The sequence below is a fragment of the Ammospiza caudacuta genome, chromosome 7, assembly GCF_027887145.1.
Source record: "Ammospiza caudacuta isolate bAmmCau1 chromosome 7, bAmmCau1.pri, whole genome shotgun sequence".
NCBI lineage: Eukaryota > Metazoa > Chordata > Aves > Passeriformes > Passerellidae > Ammospiza > Ammospiza caudacuta.
In genome coordinates, this window is record NC_080599.1 from 26,405,926 (window position 1) to 26,433,827 (window position 27,902).

Consider the following 27,902-nt stretch of genomic DNA (forward strand, 5'->3'; position numbering starts at 1 on the left):
TACAATATCTAATCAGAGTGAAGAATCCCATGCTATTTTAATAGTAACAGTTGTGTGACAATAATATATTACTGCACCAGTGAGATTTCCAGTAAAATCCAGTTAAATGATTTTATTGTACAATTGCTTTGGATAGTAGTACAAAATAGGGTTTCAAAACTGTATGCAATACAAGTTACCAAAATGTTAATGTTAATCTTAAAAAACATTTCCAATGGTAGTTTAACATTATTTGCTTTTTAAAAAAAATCATTTATCCATTTACTACATACATATTGTACAAATATATCTTCCTATACATCATTTACATTTCAGTAGTAGGCAATACCAAGTGTGTCCATCACCATCACAATTGCTTGCAGAGGATCCACGACCTCTTGCATGTTATCTTTCCTCAAGACCCAGTCTGGTTTAATCCTATGAAAAGATCAGTGGCTTGCATTAAAATATTTCAATGTCACAGCAGAAATAGAAGACCAATTTTTAAGCACTAACCTTGAAACTGTTTTTATTCTCAGAGGAGTTACTGGAACAGAGGAGCTCCCAGCTAAGGCAGGGTTTGTTTTGTGCTTCACAAGTGTTCTCTCAGCATCCATCCTGTGTTTCCGAGCTGTGAGCTTGTAGAGGCTCTGGATGCAAGGAACAGTTCTTGGCATGCCTCGGATTTCCTGAGGAAAGAAAGGGGAAAACAACACACAGTCAATACTGCAAGTTCAAAAGCAGCCTAAATCAAGAAAATATGAGTGTGTTCACCTTCTTGGAAATGATTTTTTTTTAAACCAGAGTTTAGTTGAAATTAATACTACAGCCATAACAGGTATGAGAGAGAAAAAAAATTTACAAACACCACCAAAACATGCAAGAAAAGTATGTTAAATGAAGCCACTAAACCCAAAACATTTAGGTCTTACCAAAGCTCTTTTAGAGTCCTTTGAAAGGATGGCCAGCAAACAACAGGTCTTTGTGAAAATGCTTCCTCCTTTCTCTGAAACTTTGTCCCCAGCTTTGCCTCTGTACATTTGCAGTAGGTCTAGTAAAGTATCTACAGAATTTTCAGCTTCATAAACTGCTCGAGTAGTTCTTTCATACTGTTAAACGAGAAAGAGACAAGAGAGCTTCTATAGACAGATCTTTAAAGCATCCTTAGTTTACAAGTTATTAATTAGAGGTTAGAGGAAAAAGCAAAGCTCATATTCTCATATATAGAATAAATTTGTAGATGAACTGGTGTCCAAGCAATACAAATCACTTCTGTATTTACACAATTGTAACAGATTATAAAAAGGTGCCTTTTGTGCTTCCTCCCTTGTTTAGAAACCCATAGAATCTGATTCTATATTTATAATAAATAAATAAATTAGAAGAATTTCAGACAAATTTAAAAAATTGTGATACCTTGCAATGCCTTGAGGCCATGAAATCGTTTTTTCACCAAAAATCTTAATATAACTATTACAAAGTAAATAACTGGTTTCAAAACAACAGTGAAAATTCAGAACCTATTTTTATTCAAAAGAAATACTCTTGTTGCTCCAGATTTATTGAGAAATTTTGTGGATAAACAAGTACTACAGTAAAGTAGCTAACTGCTTATAAACCTGCAAAAGAAAAAATTCAAGTTACCTTTGAAACATTGAGCAGAACCTGAACTGAGTATCTGATCACATCCATGCATGGAACACTCCGGTTGCAGCTTCGAATCAGAAGGAAAACACTGAAGATTGCTCTGCTCTGAGCCATATTTTCACAACACAGTGGGGACAGCCTGGTAGCCACCTCTAAAACAATTAAAGAAAAACAAATAAAGAAAATTCTGAACGTCAAGGAAAATAATTACAAACTAGGATTTTCTCTATTTTTAACTAAAAGTGCAAAGTAAAAACTGCAATTATTGATTTAAGAAAGTGTTTTTAAAGCAAGTTTAAATACTCTAGACTAAACATTAAGAAGACAAAATGATCCACGGAGAACATATACTGATAGTAAAAATTATAATAAACTTATGTTAGGTATAGCACTACTAGGACTGACAGAAAATTTTAGAGCAATCATACAGGCGTTCCTTTCTCCACATAACCATTTAAATATTATTCTTAAATCAATAATCTAATTTTAGTCTGGAAAACCCTCCATTACACCCCCTAACATTCACATTTTATAATCATGCAGAAAGCCTAAATATCACTATGAACTCTCCTCAGCTGAAAAAAATCCAGTTTTTATCCTTCTGAAAATGAGTTATAATAAAACAAAATACTGACCAAGATGCTTTAGTGCTGCAAGAATGTAGGAGAGATGTTTGTATTTTAGAAGGTGATCAATTGCAATTGCAGTTCTGTTGCCCAGCTTATTTTCTTCTCTGCTCTTTTCATTGGCCTTTATTAAACTGCACCTTAAAGATCTGGTTTTTGCTGTGTCAGTCATCTTTCTCCAAGAATATCCCCTCCACAATGCCTACAGAAAAGGAATTCCATAAAGAGAAAAAGTTTTAAAGGAGAGACAAGACAACTGAACTTTCATCACCATTCCAAATCAGTTTTACACAAGTCTGACAAAGTATTGAATGACCTTGGCTATTCAGTTTTAAGTCATTAACACTCAGTGTTTATTTGTTTATCTTTTGTTACCGTTGGGTTGGATGTGACATACACATGTGATCAGGGTCTGAGAAGAAAAAAAGTTTTTTATTCTGCGTGTTCTTTACCTTATATACGCTTAACAAAGTGTGATCTCAAGTTATTAACTACATCACAATAACTTATTATATTCATTGGTGCAAAGCAATTAATGTCAATATAATTGGTAAAAATTTTACAGAAATTTAATAAGACGTATAAACATCTAATTATTCACGTAGTCTAGCTTTCAAAAATTTTCATGTATCTTTTCTAATCAGTTTCTATGCTGATGGTTTTGTCTTCTTTTTTGCTATGGATACACTCGAAAATCATCAATTGTTATTTTTTCTATTAACTCAGCTTTGCTTGCAGGCCAGCTGTCAAGCCCCTTTATACTTTTTATCTTCATATACTGGACTTTCAAGACAAAAGGTAAAAAAATCCACGCATATTCAGTCCACACACACTCCCACCTAAGTCATCTCAAACATCATCTGCTTAGTATTCCTTCATGATCTGTTTGCCTTCAGCCTTCATGGCTAAATCACAGCTGACACGGCTTGCAGTTTCACTGATAAAGTCATTGGAAAGAGGAAAGATATTTGCTTTGGTCAAAAACCCATGAGGAAAACAACCAGCTGATAAAAATAACCAAACCCAAAGCTGTTGTTTCCTCACAAGAGGCGCTCACCTGAAATTTCACTATCCCCACGGCCAGCCTCCTCCTGCGGCGGCGGGCGAGGAAGGCGCGGGCGCTCCTCTGGATGACGGCGGCGGCGCGGTGCCTGCGGCTCAGCCAGGCTCGCACGGCGCGCTGCAGCCGCACCACCCTGCCGCGGTCCCGCACGAACCGCCGGCGCTGCGCCCGCGCCCGGAACCAGCTCTGCGCCAAATCAAAACACCCTTCTGGTTACTCAGAACTCTTCCCCCAGGTTCCCTTTTCACACCCTAATGAGCGCTGATAAAATGTGTTTTAACATGAGCTTTGACAGATACAGGCACTATAAACATCATCAGTCATAAATAACCTCCATGGCTCTGATTGGCCTTGGGTAGCTGAAATGCAAGACTGCAAAATGCAAGACTGCAGAATGAAATCTTAACTGCAAGCCACTAATTCACAGAATTCAGAGGTTGACCAGGTTGGAAGAGACCTTCAAGATCATTGAGTCCAACCCATGTCCCAACACCTCAACTAGACCATGGCACTGAGTGCCACATCCAGTCTTGTTTTAAACATATCCAGAGATGGTGCCTCCACCACCTCCCCAGGCAGCCATTCCAGAACTTTATCACCCTTTCTGTAAAAAACCTTTTCCTAATATCCAACCTATATTTCCCTTGACACACTAGGGAAGCATTCTGAGGAGAGAAGGGTAGAGGAGGGGACAGATAGAATGGCTTTCAGTTAGAAGGAACCTACAATGATCATCCAGACCAACTGTCTGACCAAAAGATAAAATATGTTACTCTCCCAATTTACACTTTTGTCCAGCACTACTATGCCCTAGGAGTTCTCTCTTGGTTGGCTTTTAAGGAGAACCACCATTCCACTTTTCTCATTTCCCAGCTCTGTTTCTTCCCTTCTATAAACAAAGAAGGGAGATAAGGTGTGCAAATCAGAGCAAAAAACCCCTTTTCCATCCATTTTCTCTTGCCTTAAAGAGAAAATCTAACTTATGGGGAGAAATAACAGATTTTTATAAATGGAGAATTAGTAGGGCAAAGTTTGCCATGGCAGCCGTGACCAGAGAACAGCTATTTCAGAGCTCCCATTTCAGCCTCTCCATTTATCCAGTGCTGGCTTCCCATACTGGAACTAAGCTAATGGTCAATTTGGAGACCTGCAAATAATTTTTACAGTTTTGTAGTGTTGCAATACAGACCTGATTTTGATATTGTTTTTAGATAAGTAAAACCTGGTTTCATTGAAATGCTGGAACCTACACAGGCTTTGATACCACTGGCAGATCAGAAGCATCCAACCAAATAAATCACAGTATCCCAAGGGATTGTTCATGTAAGGAGATGCTCTACATTTCAGAAACTTTACAGGTTGTTATGTCTGATCTTTTCTACTTCCAGTAGGACATAAAGAAATAGGCTAAGACAGCACTCAGATTTCTTTAGCAAGCTTGATGGTCTGAAGGAAACAAACTTTCCTGTCCATTCTCAGCTTTAAAATGCTTAAGCCTCCAGAACTTGCTCAGCTGTGTATAAGCAGCATTATTTAATAAATCACAGTCTCCCTAATTTAGCTTTATTTTCAATGTAAAGGAACTACATTGTCTTAATGATGCAGCTTAGCTCATAGAAAACAAGTCAGACTATTACAAATCATTCAGCCTTAATCAGACCAACCTGTATTATAAGAACAGATGAGATTTGGGTTTGTGCAAGTTTTAAGGTGAGGTGAAGCCTGAAGGCCCTTTGAATTTTAATTGCTGAGATGTGATGATACACTGCTGCTGTAAAATAAAGAAGTCTCTTCTTTTGTTTCTGTTCTGAAATCTGTTGAAGGAAAACAAAATGGGGAACATTATTAATTTTCATACTATATCCACATAAAGAACATAGTCCTCAGCAATACACTATTAGATACTGAAAATCACCTCAGAACTAAAGTAAGCTACCACTCTGCAGCACTAGGTCTCTAATTTAAATGGTAAGACAGAGAAGTGATTGTAAGAAATATTATCAATACATGGCAGAGAACAATTTCACTGCAAGCCTATGTGTGCAGAATTATCAATTACAGGTAAGCCACAAAGATCTCAGAAGCTAAAACAACACCCAACAGTGAAAATTTACTTTAGTTCTAAAGAATTGTAAGAAAAGGCTCTAACTGTGATCTATTCTGACCCCAACCAACACTCAAAGCAGCCAACAAGTACTTAATTTCAAGACCAAGAAATCAAGTTTTCCTCTCCTTGCCAGTCAGAATTAATGGTAAAACAGCTCTAGAGATACTTTACATCCAAAGCAAAGTTTTAATTTGAATTATACCAACCTTTTTCCTGACTAAATAACCCCGGATAAATGCTTGCAGTTTAATGACAGCTCTTCTAGTCTTATTGTATTTCATAAATTGAAGCCTGCCTTCCTGCCGAGCCCGCAGATGTTTTTGGATAATTACAGCAGCAGCTTTTTGTTGAACAAATTTCCTTCTTGCCTTGAAACCTCTATATGCACTTTGGATCAGACATGCAGCCTGGTGCTTCTGAAAAAGATACTAAAAGAATGCACTGATAATTAAAATTTGTTCATTCATGTCAGGATCAATATACATTTATTTTTAGTTCTAGGGTTTTTTTCCATCATAAGAACAAAAATGGAATGAGAAGTACAAGTAAACTCATACAGTAGCAGTTTATATAAAATGCACTTTCACAGTCTGGAAAGTCTTTTCATTTACCTAAATGGGGTCAAAATATGGGCTTAATCTTTTGCAAGCAATAAAGCCAGCAGAAAATTTGGCATTTTATTTTGGTATCTGTATATAGAGGGAAAATTCAACAATTGGAACTGTTCAAAATCAAGAATCAATCCTGTTGCTTAAAGCAAAAGAAGGGTATCTAATATTTTGGAGATTGAACACCTTCGATTTGAACAATCTTCACACAGGTTCCACCTTTTCTACGCTTCTGCACATTGATGACAAAAATCACTCAAATACACTGAAAACTTTTCAAGTAACCATGACACATCAGAGTGCAAGTGAAAACACACCTCTCTTAGAAGTCTCCTGGCCCTGTACTGCCTGTATGCCAGCTGGATCTTAACTGCAGCACTCCTGGTTGCCAGAAACTGCTGCCGGAGCCTTCGCGCAGCACAGGTCGCTCTCCAGACTCTTTGGATGGTAAGGGCACAGGACTTCATTTGCAAAAACCTAACATGGAAATGCAGTTTTAAGTAAGAAAAAAATGATGGTTTATGAAATCATTAAGATAGATATTGGGAAAGCACAGCTGTTCTCAACCAGATCTTGTAACACCAGAAAACAGGAATAGCCAGCAGCATTGGCAGAAAGACTGATTTTAAATGAAGACACTTTCTGGTTTCCCACAGGAGGTGTTTCCCTAACTTACTGCCAAAGGATGCTGGATAGGGACACAGCAGTTTGACAGGCATTGGACAGACTGACATGCAACAGGTCCATAAAAGGATATTAACAGGAATAGACAGGGATGTTTAAAAAGCAGGGATGCTGAGGGAGGACCTTTTATCACTAAACAGCATCCCCGACTGCTACTGCCATGGGACAGTTCAGAAGGAGATGAGCTACCAGGCTGATCTCATAGCAAAATAAACATAAACCAGTTTAACTATTCCATTGTGGATGAAAATGAAATAGTTTTTCAACCTACAAGTTGTATGCTGGAATTTTAACAATATCCAGAACATTTTTCTTGCAAAAGAGAGAAGTGAAAAAGAGATCAAGGCCTACTCTTACTAGAGCCCCAGTATACAAATTAAATTTGTGAAGGAGCTTCCATTCCAGGAAAACAATTAAATGTAACGAAAATCTTGTGCAAAAGAGCAACCCCACCTGCACCAGTAGGGTTATATTGGTGCACACATTACAAGGATGCTGCAGGGGCAGAGCCTGAGAACCTGAAGAGTTCTACAGAGTGCAGTGCAGCACTAAATAATTACATAACAAAAGCTTTAAAAGTGGAATGATGCATCTCAGATGGGGTATTACCGAGTCTGCAGCTGTCTGGCTCTGAAGTGCCTCTGGATAACCAGAGTAGCTCTGAGGACAGACATGTATTCCTTCCGTGCCTTGTGACCTCGGAACCAGGCTTGGATGACTCGTGCTGCTCTCATTTTGCTAACCCACTGCCTGGCTTTATAACCTCTGTATGCGGCCTATTAGAGAAATAAAAATTTAAAAAAAAATTCAGAACTGTTAATGGAATGAACAAAATTAAAAAGAAAAATATCACATCAACAGCAACAATTTTTGGGATTTCTATCTCTAAAATTCTACAAATATTTAAGTTCTCACAACTAGAAGATGTTTTCAAAAACAAATTAAACATATTCAGGGAAATACCACAAATGTCACTTTTTAATATTAGTCTGCAAAAATAACTATATTGTGAAGAAACAAATACGAAAGATTAAAAAACCCAAACAGACACTCAATAAAAACCACTTTAATCATTACCTGAATTGTAATGGCAGCTTTTTTCATTTGATGGAATCTGTGTTGATCAATATTTCGCATCCGATGGGCTCTGTAGTGCTGCTGTATTAACACAGCAGAAGATTTGCACAGAAGATATTTCTGTCTCTGAATAAATCCACGGAAAGAGGCCTTCAAAGAAAAAGACAAACTTGGAATATTTCACCACTTGCATCACATAGGCTGGGAATGTTTGTGTATTTCTATGCACAGCTGTACTCACTGGCTTGTTATAAAAACAACAATTAAATAAACATATTTGCAATGTCAAAAGTAATTCTTTTTTTCTACCTTTTAAGGAAAGCAACTATCCTTATATTGTTCAGGATGTATAAGTTAAACGTTAGGAAAAAAACTAAGCAGTTACCAATCCCCCCAAAACATGGAGGTGAGGAAAGCACATCTGATTTCAGTTCAGTAGAGCATGTGGTCTCCAAAAACAGAGCAGAAACAACCTAAGACATTCTCATGGAATGCTAGAATGGTTTGGGTTGGAACGGACTTTTAAAGATAAACTAGCTCCAACCCATCCAATATGGGCAGGGATACCCATTAGATCAGGGTTCTAAGGGCCACAAATCATTATGGAGAGTTTATTTATTTCCCTTCCTTGATTTAGGGGAATTTCCCTCCTTACATTCCTCTTCAAAATGTCAGTTAGGCACTTTGATTAGTCTAGGGTCAATTAGTAAACCTAGGAAGACTAACATGATTGATTTACTCACAGCTTCCTAAACCTGAGTTCTTAGGAATCATGGTTTTTGCCATTCATGGCACTTTATACCCACTACCAGTGCCCTTCTCATGAAAAGATCTTTCATTCATATTCCCATCAAAGAAAACATTCATAAAGCCATTAATACTTAAGAGGTGAAATTCAGTTGTCTTAAAGAACCTTATTTGTGTGTGCTGTGGTACTAAGCTTTATACATCTGCCCTGTAGTACACTTCAGAAACTGATTCTACTGTGGTTTTCAAGAATCTTTAAAACACCTACAAATGAAAAACAAAACGCCCAAATCCCAGTACTAATCATTCAGAAGTACCTGAATTTTAATGGTGCTTTCTTTCATTTTGTGAAACCTCTTCCTTTGGATGTATCCTCTGACTGTGGCCTGCACAAGGACAACGTTCCTGCGGGTTTGTAGGTAAGCCATTCTCTGGTGCTTCACAGTCAGGTGGGATCGGTAGTGTCGCTGCAGGACAACTGCTGCTCTTTTATAGCTCATGTACTGTGACTGACATTTATGCATTAAGTAATAGGATTGCAATGTAACAGCTGCTGCTCTGAGCTGGATGTATTGTCTACGCTGCAGAGCCATCTGAAGAAAAGACTGAATCTTCCTTGCGGCTCGTAGCTGCTTTGCTGTTTTTCTTGCTTTCATGGCTCGGAAGGCAGACTGAATAACCACTATGGCTTGTCTTTGAGCCAAGTACTGTGCCCTCTGTGCACGAGCCCTGAGACATGATCTGTACCACCTCTGAACAGCCACTGCTGAGTTCCGGAGCAGTGCATAGCGGGTCCGGGCTCTCCGGCCTCGGAACATGGACTGGATCATCACTGCTGCTGACTTCTGGGCAAGAAAGCGTCTCCTCTCCACGCACATTCGTAGGAACGACTGAATGCGCCATGCAGCCACATTGGCTTTATACAACTGCCTGGCTTTCCTAGCACGAAAAGCAGCTTGGAGGCAAATGACAGCCTTTCTTATTTCTGCAAAATTTCTCATAGCAGCTTTTCTTGCCATTTTGGCTCTGAATCTCTGCTGCGTGACTGTGGCAGCCCAGCACAGCTGTTTGTAACACCTACGCTGTACATACATGCGATAGCTGGACTGTATTACAACTGCTGAACCGTGCAGGAGTTTCAGTTCCTGCCGTGCCCTCATGCCCCTGTATGCTGCCTGAATAACAAGAACGGAATTCTTCATTGTCAGATACTTCTTGCGCTGGTTCTTTCCTTTCAAATAGCATCGGCAGTAGTTCTGTATAAGCACAGCTGCAACTCTCATATTCTGATAGGCCCTTCTGTCTCTGAGCATTCTGTAGGCTGCCTGTATTGTACTGGCAGCTGAATGCATGTGTTTGAGATTCCTTCTCACCCTGACACCTCTGTACACAGCCTGGATGCGAATAGCTGCTCTGCGGAGAGAGTGGTATTCCAAAGCATGCTGCCTTGCCAGAACTAAAGCTCGGTACCTTCTCTGAAAGACAAGAGTAGCTGCTTTAAGGGAGAGGTATCTCTGACGTTCTCTGAAGGCTTTGAAGTTTTTCTGAAGCACAGTTGCAGCACGGTGCATTTCTCGCTGTTGTTTTCTCACTCGCATGTCTCGAAAAGCCCTCTGGATACAAGTTGCTGCTTTCTTCAATGAAGTGTAATGCTCTACAGCCATTTTCCTGAGCCTGTGGGCTCTGTACCTCCTCTGTATGAGCTGGGCTGCCCACTGAACTCTTCTGTAATGACAGCGCTGCCTATACATTCGGTAGTTTCTCTGTATTATAAGCGCTGCCTCACGTTGTCTCTTCAGGAAGCATCTTGTTTTCATTCCTCTGTAGGCAGCTTGAAGAACTAAAACAGAATTGTACAGTTTTAAGTACTTTTCTCTCTCACGCTTCCCTTCTCTGTAAGCTCGATAACGTTGCTGTATGATTACTGAAGCACGCCTGAGGGCTTGATAAGAAGTGTAAATTTTATGCATTCTTACCATTGCTTGAATAACTGTAGCAGCTTGATGCATTTGCTGCATTTTTTTCCTTACCACAAATCCTCTATAAGCAGACTGTATGATAACAGTGGCATTAAGGAGAGAGAGATATTTTTGATGCTGAATATTTGCTAGTTTTGTTGCTCTGTATTTTCTTTGAATTACAATGGCAGCTGACTTAATAGAAAGAAAATGTTTTCTTTCAAGGAAAGTTCTAAACCTTCTTTGAATAATCACAGCCGATTCATTCATGGTTCTGATAAGCCTTCTTGTTTTCATGCCACGGAATGCAGCCTGGATGTGCACTACAGCATTTTTCATAATCATGTAGTTCTGAACTTGTGCATCTCTCTCCTTACAAGCACGGAACCACTGCTGAATCTGCCTCGTTGCAAGCAACAACTTTCTGAAATCCCTCTGTTGTTTGTGCATCCGATAATAGGACTGGATTATTGCTGCTGACTGGTGCATAGTTTTTAAGTCTTGTCGGATTTTCATGCCTCTGCAAGCAGCCTGGAGGATAATAACAGACTTCTTTAGTTCCAAGTACTCTTTGCGTTGTACTTTACCTAAACAAAATGCTCTGTATTGCCTTTGGATTCTTATTGCTGCCATTCTCATTGACTGATACTTTCTGCTCATGCAATACATCTTAAACGTGGCTTGGATACAAACAGCTGCTTGGTGCATACACTGAACCTGTCGCCTCACTCTTACACCTCTGTAAATCGCCTGCACTTGGACTGTGACTCTTTTTAAAGACAAATACCTCTGCCTTTCACATTTAGCATGAGTAACTGCACGGTAACGCCTTTGAACGGCTACAGCTGCAGATCTAAGTCTTTCGTATTCCTTCTTGACCAGGTAAGATTTGAAGGCAGCTTGTATAGTTGTAGCAGCTTTGTTTAGTTTGTTCAGTTGTCTCCTCACACTCATCCCACGGTAAGCAGACTGCAAGACTAATGCAGCTGCCTTGGTTTTTAGATAAACTGCACGTTGGGTTTTTTTCATACAGTAGGCTGTGTAGTATTTCTGAATCACCAAAGTGGCTTGTCTTAGTTTCTTGTATTGTAGTTGATTTATGTGCATTCTGTAATAGGATTGAATAATTGTTGCAAGATGATGTTGCTTCTGAATGGTTTTTCTCACAGCTTTCCCCCTCCACAGCGCCTGAAGACACACTGCAGCATTTCGCAGCTGAAGGTATTCTTGCCGTTGTCTCTGGCCTAGAACCTTGGCTCTGTAATGCCTTTGGATGGTTAGCACAGTGTGCTTCACAAGCTTGAATTTCTTCACAGCCATGAATTTTCTGAAGGTAGACTGTATCTTAGTAGCAGCAACATGCTGTCTTTGAATCTGCTTTCGCACCCTCCAGCCACGAAAAGCTGCTTGTAAAGAAAGCACTGCTGCTCTTGTCATTAAGAAGTTCAGCCTTTGCCTCTTACCACCCTTACAATTTCTGTACCACCTCTGAATCACAATGGAGGCCTGAACCATTGCCTTGTGTTTCACTCGTGCAGCATGAGCTCTAAAAGCAGCCTGAATTTTAATAGCAGCTCTGCATTCAAGTTTGAGCTTTTTGCGTGTTTTATAGCCCCTGTAGGCTGCCTGTAAGCACACAGCTGCTTTTCTAACTTGCAAGAACTCTTGCCTGTGACACCGGGTCTTTCTGCAGGCACGGTAATGTTGTTGAATGACAGTGGCAGCACTACAGATGCTTAAGTACCGTTGCCGGTCCCTTTTCATTCTGTAGCGGGCCTGAAGTAATATTGCAGCCTCCCTCCACCTTTGTATTTGTTTCCTGACAAGATAGCCTCGAACTAGAGCCTGAATTCTTATGCAACCTCTCTTAAATTTCCTGTAATCTTCTTTAAACTGAAGAGCACGTCTCCGAGAGCGATACCTTCGCTGGATGTAAAGCGCTGCTTCCCTCAGTGCACAGTAATACTTACAGACCTGCCTCATCTTTGCCAGAGCTTGGATCTTCACCGTGGCCTCTCTCAAGGCTTTAAATCTCTTCCGGGCAACGTAAGCACGGAAAGTTGACTGAATTTTGATTACAGATCTCAGGATACAAGCCTGTCTCCTGGCCTGCATCCCTCTGTAGGCAGACTGGAGAACAATGGCAGCCAGACGCACCTTCTGGAAAGCAGCAGCTGCTTTTTTAGCAGCCACATGTGCCCTATACCGGGTTTGAATTACAGAAGCAGCATTTTTAATCTCTTTGTATCTTTTTACTTGTTGGTATTTTCTCACGTGTGACTGCAATGTAGTAACAGATTTTTTTAACTGCAGGAATCTTTGTTTCTCTCTTTTCATTCTCCACAGTGATTGAATAACACACGCTGCTTTTGCTTGTCTGTACAGCTCTCGTGCCTTCATGCCTCTGAAAGCAGCTTGGAGAACTATCACTGCTGCACGCTTTTGCAAGTAGGACCCTCTCGCACCTTTGCCCAGTTTGTAAGCTCTGTAATACTGCTGAATTGTCACTATTTTTGCTCTGCGCTCCTGGTAAACACGTCTGGCCAGCTGACACCTGTACCAAGCCTGAATCTTGATAACATTTTGCTTAACATGTAGATACTGCTTCAGGTCTCTGTGCATCCTGTACCAAGACTGTATGACAAGGGCAGCCCTCCTTCTCTTAGCCAGTTTTGAAGATTGCCATTTTCGGAAATAACTCTGAATCACCAAAGCTGCTTTAATTTTCTGCTGAATTTTGTATTTTCTCCATCTTCTGAATGCAGACTGAATAGTAAGTGCTGAAGACTTTAGGATTTGGTATCTTTGTCGATCTATTTTTGCCAACTTAGCTGCACGCAGATGTCTCTGAATTGTAACAGTAGCCCAAACAATTTGTTTATATGCAGCAACAGACTTCACCATCCTTATCCTTGCTTGTACAAAAATAACACAGTGTCTTAGCTGTAAGTATCTTCTCCTTGCAGAGTATCTCCTCCAATAAGCCTGCATGTAAAAAAAGAAAAAATTTAGTATTTTCTTCACAGTATGTTGACTTAAACATAAATGAGGACTATCATCTTCAGACTTTATAAGATTTCTTATTCCTATACTTATCAGAACCACAGAGTATTCTGAGTTGGAAGGTGTGACAGCTAACAGCTGTCCTGGAGCCCTCACACTCATAGACAACAGTAACTAGAACTGGACCAGTCTATGCCCGTAGGGAAAAGAAACAAACACCTAGGAAAAGGTACTGGGAACCAGGAGATTCAAATTCAAAGACACCAAGCCAATCCCTGATGAGCACAGACACAGGCACCCATTGGCCAGTGAGCTGGGTGTAACCAAATTCAGCCAATTAGGACCAACCATGAGGGTGTTTGAAAGCCATATAAAAGGAACTGTACTCAATAAAGTCTGTTATTGCCATAGGAACTTAGGTGTGTCAAGTCACATCCATCCTCCATCCCAACTGCAACAGGATTGATCCACAAGGACTGAGTCCTAGACTTGACTGAATGGCCCAGACCAGGAGCAAACCCATGACTATAGTGTTGTTGATGCCATGCTCTAACCAACGGAACTCATCTCTGGGTCTTAATCCCTAGGAAGTCAAATCCAGAAATCTATTTAAAAAAAAAAAAAAAAAAGCAAAAACTAATGGTTTTTAAGCATTTTCAATTCTGGGAAAAGCCTCAATTTGCCCTGGCAACAGCAGATTCCCTTCTATACTATCCGATAAATCAGCAAATCTTTAAAATCCAGTCGGACAATATTTCACTTCAGAGTGAAATATTTATCTTTGGGTAATGGTGCTGAAAGTATCTTGAGAAACTGAATTATCTGCCCAAACTACCATTGCCATGTCTGCCACTTTGAATGTGCTCACTGCAGGTGACATAACACTAGGAGAGTAATTTAAATTATTTTTTTTAAAGCTTCTTTAAGTAATGTTCAGCAGCTGCAAAGAAGAAAACCAACACAATCTCATCAGTCCTTACATTAATGTTTAATGTCCTGTGTTTTAATGCTTATGGTACTCCAAAATATTCACAAAGAAGGAATAATTGTAATTTAACCGCACATTACCATCCCTCCCTAGAGAGAAAAACTTACTAAACCTTGCAAAAGCAAAGAGGGGAAAAATAATTTTAAAAAATTATATTTCATGAAAGCATTAATTGCTGCAAGCAGCACAAATGGACCTTAGCGAGGCTCTTTCTTAGAGGTTTCAAGGGGTTTCCTTGCTATGTACTCGTGCTTAAATTGTATTACCTGAATGACTGTGGCAGATTTATTTCTGGCTTCCTCCAGTTTTGTCTTTTTCAGATTGAAGAGAGTCCTCCTGGCCAAGGATCCTCTCCAGTGCCTCTGGATGAAAATGGCTGCATTCTCTCTCCTCAGGATGCGCCGGCGAGCCAAGAAGTTCATCACAGATTTCTGAATTATCCGAGCAGCTCTGTCTCTTTCCTACAAAGAGTAAATTTCCACTGAATATTACCTATGGAATTTTCACTCAATTATTTTATTTGAATAACTATCCATATCAATTTCATAAAATTATACTACATATGCATACATTATAAGATTAATTAATTGAAAATAATGCCTGCAATGTTTAAAGAGTTTTGGTTTTGATTCCTTCTTCCCTACCAGCATCTTTACTATTATTCCAAAAGAGTTGTAAAGGGAGAGTTTTGTCATCATTGTTAAGGTTGGGTAGATTTTATGCAGTAAAGAAACGGGAGATGAAAAAGCCTAAATAGAACCTCTGTCCCTTTCCACACCACAGATTCTCAGAATATTTCACTTGAATACTGTTTCAACATCAATATGTAACCCAGCACAACACAGACAACCTTAAGGTGCCATAGTTTTAAAACCTTCACTAAATCTGGTATAACCATCAGAAAATCAAGATACAGAACATAAGAACTCATGAAATTTAATTCAAAAGACTGGTGAAACTTGGCTCCTCAACAAAACTAGTAAATCCATGCAGAAGTTTAATTACTCTTCTCATCTTATAGACATTAATAGGGATTAACTATTCCTCTAGTTTTAAGGAAGCAATGCAACTATTTTATCTTTGAAATAGTGGGAGAAGAGCTTAAGGGGTGACACACAAAAAATAACAGTAGCCTCTAAACACCTGTAGGTACTTCAGAAGCCTAAAAGAAAAGCAGAGTTAGTAGATTACACCACCAAGCAAGCCACATATTTTTATAATAGAAATGGCACTCATTAGTTTAAATGCCAATATAAGTCCAACAGACCTGTATTTTCCATTGAATTTATATTATCTTTTTTTCTTAATGTAGAAGCTATGGATATTACATAAGCAAAGAGTACCTGAGAGAGTTTCAGTTCCCTTTTCAGCCTGTACTTCCTCCAAGCAGCCTGAATTAAACGAGCAGCTCGGGTTTCTTGGCGAAGATCGAGGAGCCGTGAACACAGAAATGACAGGTAGGTGATAACAACCTGCAGAAACACACAACACAGCAGCCTTTTGTAAGGCTGTACAAAAGAGCAGGACACATTCACATGAGGGCAGAACACATTTATACCAACTCTGAAGGCATTTTTACCTTCTCATCAGGAATTGTATTTGACATGTCCGCGTGATGAATCATTGCTGGTATCCCGCCTAGGTCAGAAACTGCAGCATTGATCAGCTGGAAGTTTTGCTTTTCATTGTCCAGAAGTTCCTTGTATAGGACTGAGGGAGCTACAGCTTTGTAAAGATAAAACATTAGTCAAATCAAATTGTGCAAAGAAATAGATTTAATATGAACTTCTGTACATCAAATAACTCACTCTGATCAAATGTTTCTTCCACAGCATTTAGAGAAGTGTCAGACTCAGATGAGGAGGAAGAGTTTAGTCCCACTGTAACAGTTCTTGAACATTCTACAGTTTGAGTTGTTTGTTGGCACACAGCTTCCAAAGGTATGTAACAAGGGTGATAGTGATGAATCAAATAACATAATACTCTGCCATCTGAGAAACACACTGTGAAATTTTCCACCTGTTAAATAAAATACAAATTCCATGAATTTTTTGTACTAGTGAATTGGTATAAACTGGCTATAGAATTCTTCTCTTGTACCTTTAAATGTGACCAAGTGCAAATTATTTTCTAACAAAAAAATTTTAAATAGCTAGTAAAAGGCTCAGTAAAATTCCACAAACAATTCCCATTCCAGCAAAAAATGTTCAATTTTTAAAAAGTATTTTTATGCACAAGACTAATTAGAAGGGAAAAATTTTTTCACATATTTGTTTAAAAAGAGAGGTGCAGCTAAACTCACAGAACAATGGTTACTTCAAATCAGATTAAACAAAGTGCAGAAGAATATTTACAAATAATTTCCATTGACTTCTACTACATATTTAATGGTTTGAAGAACTCTGCTCTGTAAAGGATTACAACAGCACAGGGTGTACTTGTGGAAGTGTACACAAAACTATTTACCTTGATATTGTAAAACCTACAAACAGCATTAACCCATGCCATCAACAGCTTCACATTTTCACTGTAAGTCTGAGATGAGAAGTTACTACTGTCTTGCTGTACTCTAAAAGAATTTTGAGATGTCTTCATAGCACCCAATAGTGCTTTTGTCTTGTGTGTGTTCTTCAAAAACTCAATTTCTTCTTTTAAATGTTCCACATTCAGAAAAACATCCACCTGTTAGGAAGAAAAACAAAAAATGGACATCTCAACAGTCTGACATGTCCTGCATTACAGCTGCTAGATACAGCGCTTTAGACATGGCATTTTAAAGAGAATCTACACTCACTTCTTAGCAGCACCTGCCTCACAATCAGCAGTGGATAATCTGGACTTGCCAGCATAGATGGCAGATAAAAACCTCTAAATCTACCCTTCCCACTGTTCTGTGTAAAAGAGTTACTGCATTAGTTAATAGCTGGGAGAAGCAGGGCAATTCCCTGTGTAATTCCAATGTGCTCTCAGAGGAAACAAAAATTTCAGTGTCCTGCCTGCAGTTCCCCTGAACCCATGTACCAATCCTCCTCCTTTAAGGGATTCCAGAAGGACTTGAGCTGGTTGGAGAACAAGCAGCATAGCCACAGGGCTTGGATAAAGCCACTACTCACTCAAGTTATTTCTCTGATCAAAAGCAATGCAACTGTGACACATGAATCAGAAGAACTAACTGAAGTAAGTTAACTACTTAATAGTGCAACAGTACTCAAGAAAGAAAATAATTACATTTGACTTTTACTATATTGTCTATTTAGTTATAGTTCTGTGGCAGAAATCTTTAATATTCTTGCTTTACATATACTTAATTGCACTTACATTCCTGACTACTTAGTGAAATTCCACCTCAACTTTTATCTTATTCTGCCTTTCATAATGTTATGTTCCTTCCAACTGGATTTGTCTGTTGGACACTTATTTTTAAAATACCCGCTGACTCAAGTTAACTCTTAAAACAAATTAAGAAAACTATTTTGACTTTCTCTACTAACTTTTGAAATGTCATTGCAGTAATGCCTAAGAAATCTTCATTCTTATTTCAAGGATGTTCCATCAACAGTTTCAGATAAAAGTAAGAAAAGCAGAAGAGCTATAGCTTCAGAGTTTATATTGCCTAGCAGCGTAACCTCAAAATGTCCTTTTCAGTTATTAAGAGTCTACCTGCAGTTTGCAATCAACATTATTTTACTTTTGAGTATCAATTCTGCTACTCTACGGCATAAACTCACTTTTTTCCAAAAAGCTGAACGAACGTGTAAGAAAAAGCGCAGTTAAAACATTATCCAAGCTGTATTGTTAGGGAACAATTAGCAGTTTAGTAAAGTTTACATGGAGCTTTGAATGCACAAAGCAAATCATTTCAGTCTAAAATTTGATTAGTAGAGGCTTTCACAGACATCAAATATTCCTGAAAGAGTGGTGTTTTCATTTTTACTCCTTTGTAACTAGCAAAAACCAAACAAAATAATCAATTGAATAGTACCTGGAAGGCAAAGACAATTTTCCACAGCAGTGCTAACGTTCGTTCCCTGTGTCTATCCACAATATCCCTGGAGTCAATTGAAGCACCTATCAAATAAAACAAGGGATTAAAGTGTGCAGTGGTTATCTGATGCACTTCCAATAACCCTGATTTCTAGGCCTTACCAGTTTCATCTTTCAAGTGCACTCCTCGCTCTTTAAGGACATTGAGAGCAATATCCACATTATGCATCTTCTGTAGCCGACTGATTGCAGGAACTCTCAGCTGTTTTGAAAGACTCCAGTTTTTGGTCAGAAGCTCCACTGTTCTCCTAGCAAAGGTAATTGCATGGTTTAGTACCTCTGATGAGCTCACATTAAATATGATATAAAAGAAAATAAATATTTCAACAGAATTCTGTATCAACGCACACAAGACGAATGCCACATTGTAAGTCCACAGCCAGGTTTGTTACAGCAAAATCAAATTCATCCAGTGGAGTCTGAACATGACTGACAGGCAGTCCTAGGAAACCCAGATGGCGGGAAAGGTCACCCTCACCACTCAGGAAGTCCCGGGAAAATGCAAGCAAAAGGTCTTTGCTAGCCTAAAGTAAAAACAAACAAAAAAAAGAAATCTTAACAGTATTTGTCAATCAGAATACAATTTTCATCCCTTGTACCTTGTACATTACATTTCATATTTCCTTGTCTAATTCTTAAAATTATGTGGGTTTTTAAAAAATTATTTTTAGCAAGTCACATAACTAACTTTTGTCAGATTAAAAACAATAAAAAAATTATACACTGAGTCTTAGGACAACAATGGAGGAAGACATCAAATCCCCGCTCTCACCTTGAACTCTGCGTCCTTACAAAAGAGGCAGGGGTCATGGTCAATCATCCTGGACCGTTTGGCACAATCCAGAAAACAAACCAACAGAAGCAATTTTTTCAGTGTGAATTTTGACAAAGCTTCTTCATGACCTGAAATGATAGAACTCAGTAAGTGATAGTTTAAAAATGAGGTGCTAGAAATAAATTGTTTTGGAAGCAGTTGTTACCTTCCCGGTAAAGGTGGGGCACAACAGGATGTCTGTATTCAGCTGCAATGTCAGGGTTCCACAGCAAGCGGTTAAGGATAAATATTGCTAAACCCATAACATCACTGTTACTCTCCAAAGCTATCAGTTCTCCATAAATAGTCTAATATGAAAGAAAGGGAAAAAAGCAAAAGTGTTAAATACTATTTGATTTTGTGAACAATATACATTATTGAATCTCTAAAATAATGAATGGAAATTGATCTCTATCAAACAGTTTTCAAGTGAGTCCCAGAAAGGTAAAGCCAAAGGAAATTTCAGAAGATCTAATTTCATTCCAAAACATGTATGGTCATCCATGTCTGAGAAACCAATCAGGAATTTCTTTAAGATGACCACATTTTTCTCCAGTTTAGTAAAGTGAAACTGACAGGGCATGCTTTTGTGTTATTGGCCATGGAATTAACTTCCACCATTCTTGATTAAATATTTTACTTCTTAATAAGGTAATCACTCTTTAAAATCAAGTATGTTGTAACAATTTAAAACATATGCATCATGCTGTAACTGAATTGAACCTACCTGAATTAGTATTGACAGACAATATAAAGAAACCCAAAACAACCTCTACTAAAAAAATTGCTAAATGTCCTTTGAACTTAGATTATAGACTTTACACAGTGAACTTACCTCCAGACCTATACGCAGCCATAAAGGGTTGTAAGATAAGAGCCAATTAAGGACTTTCTGCCTTTCTCCTGCAAGACAGCATTTTTTAATATTAGATCCTGCAAACATTTCAGATTAATGCAAAAATTTCTATTAACCCATTTCAGATTAAAAAAGTCAGTGTGTGAATAGCCCTTTTGCCACTGCACGTGTCAGTCTCTTACCTATGTCTTTCCAGAGGTGCCTGTCCCTGCGGACCAGCAGGCGCCGGCTCTCGATCTCCCCCTCGAGCCTCTGGATGGCCCTGACCATGGTTTCGCAGGTGAACAGGCGGCAGGCCTCGCGCCGCAGCCGGTTCAGCCTGCGCCGGGCTGTGTACGCTTTCAGCGACGCCTCGTCCTTCGTGGGTGCCTTAGGAAGGCTCCTTTTGTGATGGGCCTCTTCCCCCAGGATAAGAGCAGCTGCATTTACTGTTTAAACATGCACAAAGAGCAAGCACTTACATCTCAAATAAAGGTAGCTTTGCACACCTCATTGATTTTTTTCTCCTCTTGAAGCTGAAGTTTTGTTATTTTTATTCTGACTGGTGATTTATCCTTCAGGAAGCCTGTCAGCTGTTGCACTATACATATGTTGCCAAGTACAAGAATACTAGTCTATTAAATATAAGATCACTCATGAAATAAGTGAGTAGTGCTAGGAATTCAGTTTTAAGATTAATGGTTCCATCTTTGGTTTTTCCAGATGAAGCTAATGATAGAGCAAAAAGCAGGCTATCCTTTTAGTAAAGTGCCAGCTATAATATTTTCCAGCAGGTGGGGATTCCCCACTCACCACCCACTGAGAAGTGCCACAGCCACATATTCCAGTGTATTCTTGGTGCAGAGCACCCTCCCCATGCAGGGGTGTGTTGTGCTGTGCTTGCCATGAGCTGGTGAGCTATCCACACTGATCAGAAGGGGGAAAATATGACAACAAGACTCTGAAAAGGTTTAGTGTGAAATGAGTACTACTACCTGTTACTGTTAATAAGTATATTACATAAAGCTTGAGAAACTGAGAAGACAAAACTATTGTACTCTTACCTTGTGAGGTATTTGTTTTTACATTGAAGTCATCGGGGGTAAGTACAAAATTTAACCACCAGGTGAAACCTCGCTGCTGCTTCTCCTTCCAACGTTCATCATAAAACATATTTTTAGCAGCAAAAGGCATTGGGTGCCTAGGGATGACTTAAAAAAAGTAAAACAACAAAAAACTTTTGTTTTTGCAGTTCTTGAAATGTTAGATAACCAATATGCATTTAATTCCGGAATGGATTACTGCTTGACACTCCATTTAGCACAACAGCCAAAAAGGCAAATTGTTAAAATCTTCAGTGACTTGCAGATCAGGGATTATTAATAAACTTCAGCCACAAAACATGGCTTGAGTTGTTACAGCCCTAGAACTAAGACAAGATACCTAGAACCCAGGCCATTTACAGTGAGGTAAACTCAAACTGAACTGGATTACATCCAGGAAGAACCATTTTTCTGGTTAGATCAACTTAGTATTGTTAACTATGCAAAATTTTTATCTTGTTGGGATGAAAATTTCTCTTCTGAGGTATTCTGTTGTGACCTTGAAATGTTATCAGATATGGAAGAGGCATGTAACTGACAGCCATCAGTTAAATCTGTTAAAGCTGGGAGCTTTATAAGTCTAAAAGCTCTAACACAGCTTTTAGACTTATAGGCCAATCTGGAAAAAAGTAACATCTACTTTTAGCTGACCATGTGCTGCAACCAATTTTCTTATAAGTAGTCAAAACAGATCACAAAAGGTTACATGCATTGTTCCACTTAGGTATTGATTCATTTCAGATACCATCTTCTATTTCAATTCTAAGCAGTTAGGTCTTACCTGACACCAGCAGTACAATTGTGACACTGTTCAGTGTTTTACCAAACACCAGGAGTCTGCCTACCTGTTTTCAGTGGTTTCACAAATGTCAGGTGGGACTGGGCCAATCCAGGGACAGGTTTACTAATTCTTCTGCTAGCTTTAGGTGCCTTCTGAAGTGAAGAACCTACAAGCATTAACACACAATTATCAACAGCAAATATGTCAGTGAAAGTTAACATATTGAAGTTTGTATCACTTCTAAATTACAGAACTAGAGTAATTCCCCATGAACCATTCAAAAGGTACTGATGATTTAAAAAGGGGAGGAAGGAAGGTGTGTGGATGCAGGGAACTGGTGAGCCCCACTTCTGTGCCTGGGAACAGATCCTCATGGAAGTGATGTTGAAGCACATATAAGACAAGGAGGTGATTGAAGACAGTGAGCATGGCTTTACTAAGGGCAAACTGTCCCTGCCCTGTCTGGTGGCCCTCTGTAGTGGAGTGGCTGACAGAGTCAACAAGGGAAACCAGCTGATGTCATCTGCCTGGAGTTCTGTAAACCCTTCCACATGGACCCACATGGCATCCTCATCTCCACATTGGAGAGATGTAGATTTGGAGGGTGTACCATTGGGTGGGTAAGGAATTGCAGCCTGAGGGTTGTGGTCCATGGCTGTACGCCCAGGTGAAGGCTGGTGATGAGCAGTGGCCCTCAGGGATCTGCCTTGGGACTGGTGCTCTTTAATGCTTTATCAATGACAGAGAGATTGAGCACATCTGCAAGTGACACAGCTGAGCTGTGCAGGTGACACAACAGACTGGGAGAAGAACCCAGAGAGAGAAGCTCTGCAGAGGAGGAATCAGGGGTTCTGGTGGATGAAAAGCTGGACATGAGCCAAGAGTGTGCACTCACAGCCCAGAAGGCAAACTGAATCCTGGGCTGCCCTTGTCCAGCCCATCTAGCTTTATCCTGATGGATTATTAGAAATAACCTGGTAGATAACACACCTTTTTCTGCTGCATATCAATACTTCAGCACACTGTTTTTACACAACCCATCTTAAAAAGCCTGACATTGAATGCACTACTGAAAGCCCCAAATCAAATTCAGATCACAGAACAGATCACTTAACTGAAGAAAGCAGTATGCGCTATTTTGATCTGAAAGCTATGATTAATTTTTCCTGGTAGTTAAATTTTGCAAATTAAATTCATCTTTAAGTCCCAGGCCCTCATTCCTTTCACATTCCAGAGCACATTTGGGGTTGGAACAGTTAGAAAACCAAAAATAAACTGAAATGCAAGTGTCAGCATTTTCTGATCTCCAAGCAATAAACTATTGGCAAACAAAAAGGCAGTGACAACTACACAAGGCTGACTAACCACAGACAGTAAAAAGCAGGCAGAATGAAAAAGACAGAGGAACTTCTTCACTGGAAGGGTGGTTAGGAATTATCACAGGCTGCCCAGGAAAGGGGTGGAATCACCACTCCTTAAGTGTTGAAAAGGTGCATGGATGTGGCACCTAGAGTTACAGTTTAGTAGTGAACACGGTGGTGCCAAATTAATGGTTGGATTCAATGTTCCAAGGGATCTTTTCCAACCTTCATGATACTACTTTGAAAATATGTGACAACAGCAATGGAGGCAAACACAATGGCAAATGTACAAGTAACAAATCTTGTGCAGTAACTTTCCAGAAAATGTGATCTATGTAACAAGGTCTCTGCTCAAGAGCTTTTATATACTTTATCTAATGTCCTTAACAAATTTACACAGGAATAAAGTAAATTTGAAGCCAATTACATAACCAAAACTCCAACCTAGTTTTCAGTTTTTTCAAACACAGATACCTAAAAAATTGCAAAAGCCCACATTTCAGAGATATGAAACATTGCTGGCTGTTGCTAGACAGTTTAGTTTGCTATATACATTTCCTAATGAAATGGTAAACAAAGGAAACACTGCTCACCAGCTTTCTTCCTCTGCCCTACTCTCTCTCCACTGGTGGGTTTGAAGGCTGATGGTCCTCTGGTTGTGTGTGTTTGATTGTCCATGCTAGAGGTAAGAGCTCTTTTTCTCTCCACTTCTTCCACAAGCACTGGAGCTGTAACTCTACCATTTCCTACAAATGCTTCACTCTTCCTCTTACGACACAAAGAAGTTGATCCAGTAGGAGATGAATTTACCTTGTCAGTGTGACACTTATTTTCAGATGAAATGGGAGCTGTAACTGGCAGCTGTTTAGATCTTTCTGCTTCCATTTGTCCAGGCACCACATCAGCACATCCTGTTATTGCTTTATTAAGGCATTTTTTAGATTTTGGCTGGCGTGTTTCTGTTCTTGTTTGTTCAGCAGCACCACGCTTACTTTTTATGACAGTGGCAGAAAGAATTGGACGCTTTTTTGGTCGCTCTCTCTGAGAGGGATTGTCAGTCTGGCGTTCCTCTGCAGAAGGAAAACTGCACTGACCTTCCTTGGGTTTATCACAATCAAATCCCTGTGATTTTACATTATGCAGCACAGAGACTTCATTTATGCTGTGGTCTATGTGAACATGTGTTTCTGTCTCTACACCTCCATCTTTTTTCCATTTTGCAGGTAGACATCTCTTAATAACATAAGTCTCTGTGGTGGATGATATTAATGCTGCCTCAGGTTTAGGAGTCTTTGATGGTTTATTTGACAAATTGTCCTTCACAAATTGATCAGGTGACAGAATTGGAATAGGCTGTTCTATTACATCAATATCCCCTTGATAATTGTCATTTACAAAAGCATCTGGACTTAAAATTCTCCTTGTACTTAAAAGAGGCATGGAGGCTGAGTGTTCTGGAGTGGAAACTGGCGAGAGTGTGAAATTAAGAACCCCTCCATCATCTGAAATTGGCAATTGTGCTAATCCAGCAGAACTGGAGGCACTCTCAGGTTGCAATTGGTTGTGCTCAGTAAGACATTTATTGATGTTACAGATGTCTGTCTCGGGCAACAGCTCCTTATTTCCAGAGGCAGCAATATCCCCAAATGCAGTAGACCTTCTCAGGGCAAGTGGTGTGTGAACAGTATTGCTGTGCTCCTCTGGCCCGGGGGCAATGGGAGATGGAGGCAGCTGATTCTCAGAGCCAGTGAGAGAGCCATTTCCCTGGGATGCACCATTCTGCTCTGTGCTCTGATTCTCACATGACTGAAGGGGATTTCTAAGTCTAGCCACCTTCTGAGAAACTTGAAATGTTTTATTAATGTTTTTTATTTCTGCAGCACTCTTCTTAGCTTTTATTGCAGATGTTACTGAAGAGTTCTTCTTTTTTAATGTTTCCCAAAGACTCTTCTGAAAAAGAACCATACATAGAAGTTAGTGTGCTGGCTTTCTAAATTCTTCTACATGTAAAAGTAAACATTACTAGCATACCCATAGCTTTATTTTTCTTAAAACTATAAAAAGAACTCTTGATCAAAAATTCACAATATCTTTTTTGCAGGCTTGAAAACCATTTATTTGGTCGTGTTTCAATTTTATTCTTTAAGCTGTAGTTTATCAGTACCTACTTTCCAGCCCAGCCAAAAAAAAGTTGAGGACAATGAATAGCATCATTTCCACAGCATCATTTATCACTTTATAGTCCTCCTCCATTAAATTTTCTGGTAATAAAACAATATTTGCATCAGAGATGCCAAAGTAACAGAATAGATACAATAAACACACACTCACCTTTTTCTTTGGGGGCTGTTCAGCAGCACCAAGGAGAACAGCTTGATGTTTTACAACATCATTAACTACAAAAGTCACCAGTTCTCTGATTTTTCCTTCTTCTAATGGTGTCCACGTGATAGAAACAAATATTCTTTGTCCTGACTATTGGAAAAAAATAAATATTGAACATTTAGCATTTAAGTGCACTTTCGTAACATTGAAAATCAAGTAATCAACCAAACAATGAGCAGTATATAGAACATATATTATGACAACATGAAATGATAAAAAATTAAATTTAAAATGTTAAATGTTTAAATGTCAGTTTTCCCTCCTTGGCATGTAAATTTAAGCAATCCCTATCAAAAATGTTGTCTTACTGAAAGGTTGTATACCTCTGAATCAAACTACAGTGGAAAACAAGAAAGAATACATATAAATATACCACATAGTAGAAGGAGAATGTTCGAGTAAAGGTGAGAAGAAGAAATTACATAATTTTTTGCACATATTAAGAAAGTAAGTCCTCCAGAGTAACTTTGAGATAATTGTGGTGGGACAAATAATCAGAAATTGATTAACTTAGGACCTTAGCTGACCCTTAATATAAGTGTAAATGTTTTAAGTCAAATTTGACATACAAGTCTTTCAACAAAAAGTAAGACACTGCAAATTATCAAGGAAGTCATGAAGCTTTCTATTCATTAATTCCTAGAGGAACACATCATTCGAGCACTTTGCAGTGAGATTCACTCTAGTTTTCTAAGCCCGTTGGTGCAAGAGATGTCCAGAGCGTTTCTTCCTCTCTCACAAACACTTTGGATAGTCTAGACAATTGTAGATATATGCTCGTCTAAACGGTTCTTTTAAAAACTGGCATTGATTGGACTAGCCACAGTTTGCATTTCCTTAAGCATCGTAAATGTTTAATCCTATTTTAAGCACGCCTTGCCCTCCGTTGTGTCAGCTAATGAACGTGCAGAACAGTGAACCAGCATCCTCTTCCCTCAGCTTTTCCTAAACACACGCCCTGAAACTTTTTGACAGCTCTCTGTCTTTAGAACAACATTCCCGAAGAGCAGTTAATTTCATGGTTTATCCTCACAGCAAACACCTCTGTGACGGAGCAGGTTGCAGCGCCCTTGCACAGCTGACAGCCCCCCTACCCTGAGGGCCCTGCCCCGCCATGCCCGGCTGCCGCCGCCCCTCGGGCCGAACCGAACCGCGGCCCGCACCGCCCTCCGCAGCTCTGGGCCCGCGGCCGCCCCGCGTCCCGGGTGGCTGCGGGCTGCCCCGGGCAGCTCCTCCCGAGCCCCCGGCCCTGCGGCCGCCAGAGCTCCCGCCCGTCCCCTGGCGGGTCCCCCCGTACCTCCACAAAGAAGCGGCGGCGCTCGATGCTGAAGCCGCGGGCAGCGGCGGGAAAGCGCTCGATGACCACCTCGGCATCATCCTCGTTGGGGTTGTCGATGCCCAGCAGGCGCGTGCGGGAGGCGCCCACACGCAGCCGGCCGAAGCTGAGGAAGGGCGGCCGGGAAAAGTAGCTCAGGACCAGCACGGCGGGCTCCTCATCCGCATCCTCCTCCTCGCCGCCCCGCGGGGCCCAGCGCCGCCGGCCGGGCTTGCTGGCGGGGCTGCGGTCCCCCCGCGCCGCTGTGGCGACGGAGCCCGCGGCCATGGCCGGGCAGGCGCGGAGCAGCGGCTCCTCAAGGCAGCGCTGCGCCAACCGCCACTCGCGCGTTCAAACCCACGGCTCCGCCAATCCCCGCGCGGACCGCGCAGGATAGCCCCGCCTCCTCGCTTCTCAGCCAATCGCAGCGCGGCTCGCGCCTGTTCCAACCCGCCCCCTCGCCCGTCCGCCAATCAGCTCCCCGCGCTTCATTTAAACAGCACGAGTTCGCAGGGCCGCGAGCGCAGCGCGTGAGGACTCCGAGGGTTCGAAATGGAAACAAAACAAGGGCGAGAGCAACGGCCGTGAGGGGACAGCGCTCCGAACCGCGCCCGGAACACACCCACAGCCACGCTAAACCCACGGGGGCTGTAAAGAGATTTAATTCACAAAATACTTTAAAGCCAAAAGTAGAATGAGACACACGCAATACTGATGAGAACACCAGCCTCATCTGCTTCCGCTTTATGAATGTTGAAAGACACCCAAATACTGTAT

At 40.2% G+C, this 27,902-nt stretch overlaps 1 protein-coding gene across 1 annotated transcript; it reads right to left on the bottom strand.

The window, feature by feature from the left end:
• Positions 1-106: 106 nt before the first annotated feature.
• ASPM (assembly factor for spindle microtubules) lies at positions 107-27,413 on the bottom strand. Its single transcript, XM_058808601.1, has 29 exons — positions 27,108-27,413; positions 25,757-25,900; positions 24,019-25,375; positions 22,129-22,230; positions 21,245-21,391; positions 20,384-20,629; positions 20,181-20,248; positions 19,512-19,653; positions 19,304-19,434; positions 18,880-19,055; positions 18,634-18,779; positions 18,470-18,555; positions 16,954-17,169; positions 16,296-16,506; positions 16,067-16,212; positions 15,831-15,959; positions 14,754-14,948; positions 8,856-13,481; positions 7,792-7,941; positions 7,324-7,490; positions 6,348-6,507; positions 5,629-5,838; positions 4,980-5,129; positions 3,310-3,501; positions 2,262-2,454; positions 1,624-1,778; positions 912-1,088; positions 496-668; positions 107-417 (listed from the first exon to the last, which is right to left on the bottom strand). Exons 1-29 carry the CDS (start codon positions 27,411-27,413, stop codon positions 312-314), a joined length of 10,407 nt encoding a protein of 3,468 aa, XP_058664584.1. The 3' UTR covers positions 107-311.
• Positions 27,414-27,902: the final 489 nt, after the last annotated feature.

What these genes read in the sequence shown, in the direction of transcription:
- ASPM (XM_058808601.1), bottom strand. Translation starts at nt 27,413, where the DNA reads ATGGCCGCGGGCTCCGTCGCCACAGCGGCGCGGGGGGACCGCAGCCCC. An exon ending in AGGGCAGAGGAAGAAAGCTG is followed by an intron (nt 22,231 to 24,018) that starts GTGAGCAGTGTT and finishes TAATGCTTGTAG; the next exon opens with GTTCTTCACTTCAGAAGGCA. An exon ending in TGTGAAACCACTGAAAACAG is followed by an intron (nt 21,392 to 22,128) that starts GTAGGCAGACTC and finishes ACTTTTTTTAAG; the next exon opens with TCATCCCTAGGCACCCAATG.